The sequence below is a fragment of the Corvus hawaiiensis genome, chromosome 3 (genome assembly GCF_020740725.1).
Source record: "Corvus hawaiiensis isolate bCorHaw1 chromosome 3, bCorHaw1.pri.cur, whole genome shotgun sequence".
NCBI lineage: Eukaryota > Metazoa > Chordata > Aves > Passeriformes > Corvidae > Corvus > Corvus hawaiiensis.
The window spans coordinates 78,357,857-78,369,911 of NC_063215.1; the positions used below are offsets into that span (position 1 = coordinate 78,357,857).

Genomic DNA, 12,055 nt, shown 5'->3' on the forward strand with positions numbered 1-12,055 from the left:
ATTTCAAAAATTATGAATCCCTAACAGCTCCAGACTAAGATTTTCAAAGGCATGCAGGTTTCAGATGTTCAGCTTCTTAAAAGAAAGAAGTGTGTGACTAAATATCCTGTACTAAATTTTTCCTAAAATATTCAGCGTTGATTTTTATCAGAACTTTTTTCATTTCCTCCTTATACTTTTAAAGTTCTGGGCCAATATAAGATGTGATTCATGTTTTCACTAAAACTCCTTTAGACAAACTTACTCCCACTTACCATTGTGTGAGTGAGAATGGAAGGAGTCAAAATTGGTGCAATTTGCGTACTGACAAGCAAGGAGGTGGTGTAAATTAAAGAAGCTGGCCTGCTTTAACATGCACTTTCCTACTCCTTCTTGATAATTGTTTTTCTTGCTTATATCTTTCTGTCTTTTCTGTATGTTATTGAAATGTTGATTCTAAGTGCAAAGGTGTGAGCCATTTCACAGGTACTGTATACTGAAAGTGAAGTGCAACTTAAATATCTGTAAAAAAGTGACACTGAATGAGTCATCAGGAAGGAGTCTTAAGTTGGTGTGATGTGCCTATCATAAGAAGCAACAGAAAAATCTAACTCAAAGTCAGGTGTGCAGGATGAAATCCTGACAGCTTTATCACTGACTTCAGTACCAGACATCAGGGTACTATCAGAGTACATTTAGACTTCAAAGCGTTCCACATATGATTCTTTCTACATGGTTTTCTCCATAAATTATCTTCTGCTTGTATGTCATAACTACTTTATGTCTAAATATTGAAAATTATTTACTCACAAGACAGACGTATGGATTTTTCTGATACAATTTAGGAATATAATTGTGTAACTTCCTTGTGGTGAATAAGGGATGCAGTTAGTACCATGGCATTGTTTGATTGTCATGAAACAAGCTAATCATTCCAAAGTCTACATGGCAAATGCATCTAATGTTTAGCTATGAATTTTCCACTGGTCTTTTTCCAAAATTTTGTTATCAAATACACACACACACACACACATCCCACCCAAAGAAATAAGTTCCATGTTGCCTTTGTTGTGTCTAAAGAAACAATGAATATGTAAAAGTCATAACAAAATCAATACCTTTTAAATGTAAACACAAGTCTCAGGTTCTGTACAAATGTTATATTTGTTAGGGATGACTCCCTGGGTTATGAAGACTTCGAATTTTTGTCACTAAAATGGTCATGTTATGGCATGTTTTGTATTAAACTATGTAGCTATATAAAATGTTTTCAGAAAGTATCTGTTAGGATGTGCTTTTTTATTTTGTTATGTACTACTAGTTTTTGTAAGATTTTTCTCCTCAAAGCAAGAAAATGACGCTGGTTGGGAACACCCATTACTGTGCCCAAGACAGACTCCACTGGAAAAATGTGTTTTCCGTATTTTCGCTAATACACATTTTTATTTTCTCCAGATTTTCTATAGAAAAAGGAATAGCTGGTCAAGTGGCAAGAACAGGAGAAGTCCTTAATATCCCTGATGCCTATGCAGACCCACGCTTTAACAGGTAGGGTGTTGATCATTGGAAGGGAAGATAGATCACCAAACCTTTTACATAAAATTACTACTTAAATTTCATATTCAGATGCATTCATGGAGCTGTGGTCCTCTGATGAGGAGGCAACTTTTAGATATTTATTTAAATGCTTTAGCCATCAGAGATAATTTTAAGGTACAAATAAAAAGTATTATTTTATCAAATATTAATATAATGGGGGAAAATATAGTTAGATTGTTGCTGATTTTCATTATTAGTCTCCCTGCAATCTCATTAGTTTCAGGGTAGAAAAAACAGTTCACTACCAAATAACATGCCTAAGAATACCTGAATGTTCTTTAACTCTGTGTTTGAGGCAATATTGATTCTTTGTCTTGCAAATGGCTATTAAAGGATTAAAAAGTTCTTTCTAAGTATGATACAGTAGATAGAAGTATTTGAGGATTTTGGAGGTGAAATTCTTTCAGGTACTAATTCGGTCTACTTTAAAACAATTCAGTACAGTGTACATCAACATTTGTGAGAATCAAGGAATAGATACCAACTGATATTAACTTTTTTCTTTTTTTTCTTTCTCCTTCATGGCTCTCCAGAGAAGTAGACCTCTACACAGGCTACACAACCAGAAATATCCTGTGCATGCCTATTGTCAGCCGAGGAAGTGTAATAGGTGTTGTGCAGATGGTGAACAAAATAAGTGGAAGTGCCTTCTCTAAAACTGATGAGAACAACTTTAAAATGTTTGCAGTCTTTTGTGCTTTAGCCTTACACTGTGCTAATGTAAGTTTTATTTACAATTTTGTAAATTATAATGAGAATACTTAAGTATTTTGATGTTACAGATTATTGAAATTATTCGTAAGTTTGTTTCATTGAAATAACATTGAATTCCTTGGTGAATAATTCTATTTTAAGAGGATGACAGGGATTTCATTTGAAATAACCATACTCTGGATATATCTATTTTGTGTAGCTAAACTGAGAGAGCAAGCTCTGAAATGTGAATAATATCTGTTTTCCCTTTTTCACTAGAAAGTATGGCTATTATTTATTTTATAAATTCAGATTGTATTTTATAAATTTAACTGGGGAATGGAGATGCCATATATTCTCTCAATTCCACATGCTTAATACTTAAAGATCAATTTTTACACTTAAATGCTGTGGTACATACTTATAATTATCCATGCTTCTAGATAAGAGTGGATGGCTATTTTCGTCTTCAAACTCTTCATCATCTCAAAATTTACTATTCCTGTGGGAAAAATTAGCAATGTAATGATCATTACTATACAAGTATAAAAATGCAATAAATTCAATAAAAAGACAATGCAGAAAAACTATGTTATATATTCATGGGAGGTAAAATACAATGCAAAGCCAGTTAAGCCTGGTGATTTACATTAAGGAATTTTACCAATATTGTGCTATTGGTACAGTGGGGCAGCAAATTTTATTACCAGTTACTTCAAGTTGTTTCACGTGGGTCAAGGCAGGTAGAATGGCCTGCATATAAATTACACTTGGGACTATGCACACTCAGTTGTGTGTAAGTTCACTCTTTTTAGACGGTGAATGTTACCATGCAGGGTGCACTGCTCCAGAGGATTGTTTTACTAGCACATTGTAATGTCCCCACATGTTTGCAAACCATGCCATGTCTGCAACAACTGTCTGAACCTCTCAGTAATTAACTGTGCTTATTTTTCATACTGAATAGTAATGTAGGTATGATGAACATCTCACATACCTTTTACTGAGCATAGATAGCAGTAATTTGTACTAATTAATAGAATTCATACAGTGGCAGAAAATATGAATTGTGCCCTGGTGTAGGTTTTCTGTCTGTTAGAATTTTGCAGGGGACTTAGCTCTGTTTCTGACTCCTGAACTTTGATTCTTTTCCTTGGGAGAGCTCACATGCAGTGAAAAGTCAGCTGAGCCTTAGATATTTACCTGAGTGAGGAGATCAAATGATGTGATAGAAGGCCTAGTTTTCCAGAAGTACTGAATTCAGTGTAATCTGTCGCTTTTCTAATGTGTGAAGTTGTGCAGCCAAAAGCACTGTAATTTTTGCAGATGTGTATTTTAATAATCAGTGCTTGAATATGGGAAATAATTTTTTTCTTTATTAAAATTCCACATTCATGCATGACTTCTCTCTCTTTCTCAGATGTACCACAGAATTCGTCATTCAGAGTGTATTTACCGTGTAACGATGGAGAAGCTATCCTACCATAGTGTTTGTACAGCTGAAGAGTGGCAAAACCTCATGCACTGTACACTGCCTCCACATATTTATAAAGAAATTGAGCTGTAAGTATTTTTCTAATGTAGCAGCAGTTGTATATAGCCTGTTAATTTTTTTTTTCCTATTTGTAGTGGAGTTTTTTGTAGGAAGAACTTTTATTATTGAACTACCATATCATGAACTGCCCTATCATGGGGTTTTATCTCTGGCTTTCTTATATTCAGTTATACTTAATGACCCGTGAACAAAATTTACCTATCAAAGATATAAAATTACACGCACTAAGAATTTTTCCACAGGCATGGGTAGCTGCAGTAGTTGCTTTAAGCATTAGATTTTACCTAGGATTTGTAGGGATGTGCTTTCATTCTGATAGTCCCAAGTCACCATCAGCTCAGTGCCAGAGAGGAAGCCAAGCTTATGACCAAATGCATGTTCCCATCCCCTTGGACATGATCTAGAATTAAACATATACATCCCAGCTTGTTCCTGGAATTTTCTGGGTTGTGTATGTTTTTTAGGTTTGGTTTTGGGGTGTTTGTGTAGGGGGCGTTTGGTTTTTTTGTGAGTTTCAAGTATGTTTGTGTGTGTGTGTTGTGCATCTCCTTGAGCTTATAGAAGGAAGAGCAAATGAAAACCCAATGTTACAAATCCCAGGTACTAGAGTGTAGAGTTGCAGCCTAATTTTGGAGGAGGACTTCCCATCCAGCCTTTTAGGCTTTCTCTGACATAATTTAGTTATTTTCAGCTGCTACATGCTGAAGATGTACCTCCATCTCTATTTTAATGGCCAGTCCCCACTCAACGCTAACAATGGGAGTCATCATATTTTTAAGTCGCTCTTTTAGGTCCAGGACAATAAATTCTACTCCAGTAACCACGTGCCTAAAATCAGCTATTGAGTCACAAAATCTAAGTTGTCTTTTTAAACCTAATCTCCAGAGCTCGTTCACTTCTGTTCGGCGCTGAGCATTGTAGCTGTGAGCAATGTGAAAGCCTGTGCTTAACAGGGACTGCTTATAGTTAAAGTTCATTACATGCTGAAGTGATTTGCTTGAATGCCAGAGCATTAACAGCTTGCAGGATTACACCCTAATAGAAGCTTATTCTTTGCAATATAATTTCTTGTGCTTTGTAAGGTGATATTATATAACCCACCTCCTCAGCAAAAATGAATTTTACTTGCAAAGATGACAGGTTTCATTCTAAATTATATTAACATCCTTTAGTTCAAGCAGTCAGAATACATTTAACCATTTTCCGAGCAATTCATCTACCTTCAGTCCTCTCACAGCTGCTGTGCTCTTCAGTATGGCAAGCAGTTAGGTGGATTTCATGGAGAAGAAATAGAGGACTCACAGCACAGAAAGTGCAGGGAAAAGGTTAATTAATAATTGAAGGAAAAACAGTTTGACTGTCCTGGGTCCCTAAAATTAGCCCTAAATATTGGTATCAGAAGAGGAGAGAAGTCTTCAAGTAATGAAGCATAAAAAATATGGTATTAAAAGTTGAATTTTCGAAGTTTCAGCTTGATTTCTATGAGCCAGTAAAAACTGATTTTTTCCTCTATCAAAATTAGAGCGAGTCTCATGCAATTTATGCAATTTATGACAGCAATTATTGGAAAAAAATCCAGTAAATATATTTTTAGAGACACCATCTTTCCAATTCCTGGGAAGGAAGTCCAGAATATTTTAGGAATGCCTGTAAGCCTCTCATTGTCCCTAAGAATTTTTTTTTTGTCTATTATTTAATCAGCAGATCCTTAAATAAAGATATATGTTTCTGCTAAGTAAACAAAGCCAAAGGCTAACTGTTGGACTTGATCATAAGGGTCTTTTCCAACATAAATTAATTACTAAATGGTTGTATAAAACTAGCTTCATGGACCTTAGCAGAAATACGTAATTTAACATTACTGAAAAATATAGCCTGTAAATTCAGTTTTCTGTGTGTATTCAGAAAGAAGTGAGACTTGCTGGGTATACATTTCCTAGTCATTTTCACTTGTTTTTAGTAACAATGAAAAGGTATTTGTCTTTACTAAGCTGAAACTTTCTTCTTAGATACCATTTTGATATCAGTCCATATGAGGATGTCTGGCCTGCCATTTTTGTCTACATGGTTCATCAGTCCTGTGGGACAGCCTGGTATGAAGTATATGATTTCTTTCTTTAATTGTTAATTCTGTGTTTATTTATTAATAATTTTGGAGATAATTGCTTTCTAATTCAAGGTCTGTGTTCCTTGATGTTTTTTTCCTATGTTTGGTCTGTACAGGAGTGTAATAAACAGGCTGGATTTCATGTCCCAGCTCCTTGGTCCTTGGTTAATAAAATGCAGGAACAGTCAGGTTAAAGAGCTTGTGATATCATCCAAACAGTTGGCCTTCCAATATACTGAAAAATTGTTTAGTTCTGAGATGAGGTTGCTTTTCAGACAGAAGATGGTAAAGACAAAAAGCAGTCTTCCCAAAAAGGGGAGAACGTGCATGAAAACTGATTTTTCAAATATATAGTTGCTGAAATTAATAATGTATATGGTAAAAGTAAACTAAGATCAGATCTTTATCTTGCTAAGTGAATCAGTTATTTGCATAGTTGTGCATTAATTTTGAATGTGATTAAATTAAATTGAATGCTTCATTTGCTGTCCTTTCTCTCAGTGTTCATTATCATTACCAAGATCAGTAGCCTCTTGGCTAAGTATGGCCCATTGCTGAAAGAAAGGAGCTGCTCCAAATTATGGAAAAAAAATCTATAAATGGTCAATTGAAAGGGGAAGTACATCCCTACAAAAGGAAGAAACATTCAGGAAATGTTTGTTGGTGTTTCATTTTGTCTTGCTAACTGAATGAATCTCCATGCCCTCAAAGTGTAGTCAAACCAGAGGGTCTTTCTCAATCTTCCTCAATGCTGCAGAGTGGATGACTTGTAAAAACAGTTCTCTACTGCTCAGAGTAGTTAGCATGTTTCCATTCCAGACTGAATGGCTGTGGATGCAGGATTGGGGGTCATATTTTCAGTCAGGGTCTGTTCTCTTCTCTCTCTGACTCCCAGTCTCTTCCTTTCAAGGTGTAGCTTTGATGAGAAAGAATTGGTATCTACTTGATGTTTTTCAAATGAGCCTCATCTTTCACATATCAAATTAAGGAAACAAAAGTGAGGAAAATATTTGAAAAGGAGACTGTTGGAACAGGACTTGTATTTAATTTCTGGAAGAACAAAACTTCTCAAACCCTTGACAAAAAACCAAGAATTTTAAGACTAAAATTTGATTTTAATATATTGAGAAGTAAGGTTGTGCCTTAAAGTATTTACCTATATAATGTATAATTGTCCTGTCCATGGAGGATTTCAGAGAAAATTCTATCATACTCACTACAATTTCTTTGCTCTTCTGAAGCAATAATATTTTACTGCTTTAATCAAGTATGCAAAATACAGCAGCGGACGAAGTAATAGTATTCCACTTTGATGTGTCACAGATAATGATTTTCCCTTTAGCTATAACTGTACTGTCATGTAATAACCATTGAGTTGAGATTGGGTGCAGATGGAAGTGACTACTGTGATATTCTGAATTATGAATTATGTACTACTTTAAACAATAGTTCTGTCACTCTCTGACTTTTTAAAATTAAAAAAGAAAGCTTAAAGTTTTTTGAAAGACAGTATGCTTCTGGTTTTCCTAATGTCAGATTAAGGCCAAGAATAATAATTCCATTGCTCAGCATGCAACTGTAGAAATACACATTTCTGCCTGTTTCCATGTAGTAGATGTGTCTGCATTTTTACACATAGGTCAGAAACATTCAGCTTTTTTCTCACCTCACGAGTACTGCAAAACTAGAACATTAGTACCACTTTCCTGATATACCCAAGAAATTCTTAAAACGTGGAACTTAAATCGCAGCAACAAGGGAAAAAAATGAGAATAAAGTAAAACTGCCTTTTTATGAGGGAAAAAGTCATTGACTTAGGACTTAACAAAATTTTGTTTGGTGAGAAGTGAAGAAACCGAGAGATGTGAATTTCAGTTCTGTTAGGCTAAGGTGGAAAAAAAATCTAAAAGTATTGGAAAAATAAAATCTTCCTCTTTTCACAGTGTCAATATGGAGCATCTCCATTTAAACAGGTTTATTTCTTCTATGTCCTTTGCTTAAAAAACCCTGAATTTTCTGTTTTGATCACAAATCATGTTTTTAAATTGTCCATTAGATGCAGACTTGCACTATATTTCAAGTTGAATAAGCAATTGAAAGAAATCACTTCAAGTTTCTGGGAGCAGGGAAGGTCATGCAATTGTGTTGACTGAGCTGGGTAGCATGACTTATGTTCCCGAATTTAACAGATTAAACTAAGAGCATTGTCAGGTGTCCACGCTCCTCTGTCCTTGCCAAACTTGTGTGACTCTCCATGTCATTCAATGAGTCATCCACAGTGAGAGTCAATCCTAGCAAGAAGGGTAAACCAAAGACCATCTTTTCTCCTCTGCTGCTTGTTTTTCCCTGTTCTTATTTCTTGTCTCTGACCGAATTAATTTCTTCCTAGCTTTGAACTTGAAAAGCTGTGTCGATTTACTATGTCTGTGAAGAAGAATTATCGCCGCGTGCCCTACCACAACTGGAAGCATGCAGTCACCGTCGCACATTGCATGTATGCCATCCTGCAGAACAACCAGGGCCTTTTCACTGATCTAGAGGTAGGTGACATGGTGGTATCAGTTACCACACCTCATCAGAGCTATCAGCTGTTGTACAAGTATATTTTCTGTGCTAGAGTTTTTTTGTCAGTTTGGGCAGAGTGTATGTAAAGGTCTTCATGGAGGAATGGATGTGGGTAAAGAGTTTGAGGGAGGACGATTACTCTCATTCCTAATCCTAGTCATGTTTTCCAGGACTGCCCCTAAAAAAGCAGTGTAGATTTGGTACAAATCCATGTCTAAGTTTTGTGGTCCTCCCTGCCCACTTACAACCACAGTCTTTAATTATTAACTAACTGTCAGATCTCTTGTGAGGGAGGGAAACACCCTGGGTCTTGAATCCTGTGAGGTCTGGGAGATCCTGAATAGGAGGACAAGGGTTGCAGAGATGGCTGACATATGTGAGTAAAGGAGAAGAGCCAAACTTTAAATTGATCTCTAAATGGAAAAGATAAATAGTAAAATGGAAGGCTTAGAATGTTAATACACAGTATGGAAAACTGTCACTTGTTTTTCTTCTGAATAATGGTAGGTACAACTGAGGGTGCTGTCTGTTATTAATGTTACATGAAACTTTTGACTCAGAGAACCTACTTTCAGTTATGTATAACTGCCAAATATTATCCATTTGGGCTGTAATTTTCCAGGCTCTGTTAACTTCCTCAAGTTGATCCATTTGGGGAAATTTCAGGCATAATTGTTTGGCTCTTTAAAAGAGACATGCTAGTAGAAATCAAAGTTTTGTTCAGTGTATAAGACTAAAATTAAATTTGGCGATCTTTCTTTTGAAAAGGTATAGTTTATCCTGCTGTAAAGGAAAGACTTGAAAGTTGACACTGAAATGTGAAAGAGGCATGTGCCAGGCATATTTGGCCAAGCTATGCAAGTTTGGAAAAAAAAAATTAAGTATTCCTTTAACAACAAAAATCTGTGGAGTGCAGCTTCAGAGAATTTTTAAAACTCTGATAACATTCAGTAGTAACCAAGTGGTAAGCCCCATCTCTTTGGAGATGCAGAGTAAGAAAGAGAGAGCAAAAAAGACAGCTGTTAAGAGAGACGGAAACAGTATTTTTTCCCTGCAAACTCCAGCCAGCCTTCATCTGTTTGAGTGTCTTATTCCAGTCAGTGTCCCAGCTTTTCAGCAGTCTTCTTTCTTGATAATCGGACAAGAATACAGGAAACTGCTGAAAGAAAGTTTGGGGATCTATGGGCTGACCTCAGGTGAGGGATGCTGACACAAACCTCAGTAGATTTAGATGGGAAGAGAAGTATAAAACACTGTAAAGGAGACACTGATCTGGAGACAAATAGATCCAGCAGTTTTCAGTGATTAAAGAATTAGGATCCAAGCAGGGACAGTAGGCACGAGGTCAAGAGCGCTGTTATTGGGCACTGTATAATCCTGTAGGACTGAGACAAGAATGACTTCCTGAGACATGGAGACTGGGACAAGCTGGTACTGTGCAATTTCAAGTGATGGAGGTCTGTGTTATGCTCCTAAGGGTTCCACTTCTGCTGAGGATCTGTGTGGACACGTGCTGCTGCATCACCTGGGGATTTTTATATGCTTTTTAAAAATATACAAGATGAACTATTGAAAAGACATAATTCAAAATAGAAGTCAATGTCTCAAAATCAGAAATACAATTGGTGTTGCTGCAGCCCTATTTCTGCACATAGTGTATTTGTGATAATATTTTTAATTGCATCATTAATTTCTTAATCATAAATCATTGTTTGCTATTTTTCCACAGAATCATGGGTCCCTTAGGATAGTATCCAGGTTTGATGTTGCACACTTAATAGATGGTTAATCAATATTCTTTTTCTGCTTCATTTTATAGCCTTATCCTTGTTTACTGAACACTTATCAGAACCAATTATAAGAGGAAGCTATTAGGTCTCTGAAGACGTTTTCTTGATACTTCATGCCAACAGTGACAGAGTCATAAACGTTAATGAATTTGTTTTCCAAACACATAAGTTAAGTGAAAACCTTTTGAGAAAGAGATTTCAGGGACTCCATTTCTTCAGGATATTAAGGATTAAGTATATAAAAATCCCAGTTACTGTCTTTATTTGTTTGCAATTGCTATTGTCCAGTATTTGAAAAATACTCAACTAGGAGATTTGGTTAACATCTCTAGGAGTGTTGCAGAGGCAGGTCTGGCATTGAACTTCAGTGTATCTGTCTTGACCAGGAGATCATACATCTTGTATGTTTCTTCTCCCTCAATAACTGCACTTTTTATTGTTTTAATAACCATGGTAAGGATTCAGTGGATAACCAGACTGATTTCTTCTGAAGCAGAGTTCATCCAACAGTATGTTATTGTCAAACAAGGTTTTTTAAATGCATAATATAATTACAATTGGAGCAAGAATTTCAATTCGGCATGTCCTTACTGTCACGTTTCTCTCATTTTTAAGGATATTTCTACATGTGCTCTTTGAAGGCAGTGTGAGCATAGTGCAACTTCTACCGTATTTTGGGTAGAGAGTGACATCTAGGGGCAGGAAATACGTCTTGCTTTTCATGCTTGTGTCAATTTTTTTGTAGCGAAAGGGTCTTTTAGTTGCATGCCTGTGTCATGACCTGGATCACAGAGGTTACAGCAACAGCTATCTTCAGAAATTTGATCATCCCTTAGCTGCTCTCTATTCCACATCAACAATGGAACAGCACCACTTCTCGCAGACTGTGTCCATCCTGCAGGTAGGATTATTGAAATTGTGTGTTCTGTGCATTAGTGTTCAGTGGTGGAAGTAGGAGTCACATCATTACCCACTAGATTTTCTGAAGCATGCTCAGTTTAATTTCTCTATTATAGTACTCATTTAGACGAGTGGAAGATTTATTACAGCAAGACAGGTTTCACAATTAGCAAAACAGCTTTCTCAGAATCTTGAAGTTGTAAAAAATATCGCGTATTTGAGGGTCTTTACTTATGGCCCACCTTTGAAGCTTTTGGCTTCTGGTTCTGTGGAAGTTTTTTTCCATGACCATGTGGAATAGGAACTCTGAAAATGAAAAATCATTTTCTCAGTTACATATTTAGTTTTTTGTCATAATGTGTTTCAACAAAGTCTTCAACCATCCTGAAATTTTGAATAAAAACTCAAGTACTGGCAAAAATTTGTATGAGAAATTTGAAAACCTGCTGTAATAAATTCTGTGAACATTGAATGTGTGGCATGAAAGAGGAAGTTTTAATTTTTCATGCATGAAAATTGTAAACTTATTTCATTATGTTATCCTTTGCTTTTTTGTTACTTGACAATTTGAAATAAAAAAACCTGAGTAAGGTAATATTCTGTGAAAGATAGTTCTTAGTATGAGGTCATGTGTCTTTATGTTTAATGAAGAAAAAACTGCAAGAAAACGTGCAGACACTTTGGGAAAATACAGGTGTGCTACACAGCCACACACATATTTTCTCATGAATGAAATTTTTATAATTCTCAATTAGAAGAGTGAGTACTCTTACCTGTGAAACTGCTGCCAGTCCACACTTGCGCTCACTAGTTTGAGTTTTCTGTGCACACTCAGCCTTAACTTGCTACTGTGACACTAATTCATTG

The 12,055-nt window shown here is 35.9% G+C and overlaps 1 protein-coding gene across 4 annotated transcripts in view; it reads left to right on the forward strand.

Moving 5' to 3' along the window:
• PDE10A (phosphodiesterase 10A) overlaps positions 1-12,055 on the forward strand; it is a 354,429-nt gene that overhangs the window by 323,174 nt on the left and 19,200 nt on the right. For all 4 annotated transcript variants that reach the window (XM_048296774.1, XM_048296771.1, XM_048296770.1 and 1 more), the window contains 6 exons: positions 1,435-1,527; positions 2,112-2,298; positions 3,692-3,834; positions 5,836-5,919; positions 8,323-8,473; positions 11,034-11,189. In XM_048296774.1, coding sequence (XP_048152731.1) covers positions 1,435-1,527; positions 2,112-2,298; positions 3,692-3,834; positions 5,836-5,919; positions 8,323-8,473; positions 11,034-11,189 — 814 coding nt within the window. The remainder of the gene's footprint in view (positions 1-1,434; positions 1,528-2,111; positions 2,299-3,691; positions 3,835-5,835; positions 5,920-8,322; positions 8,474-11,033; positions 11,190-12,055) is intronic.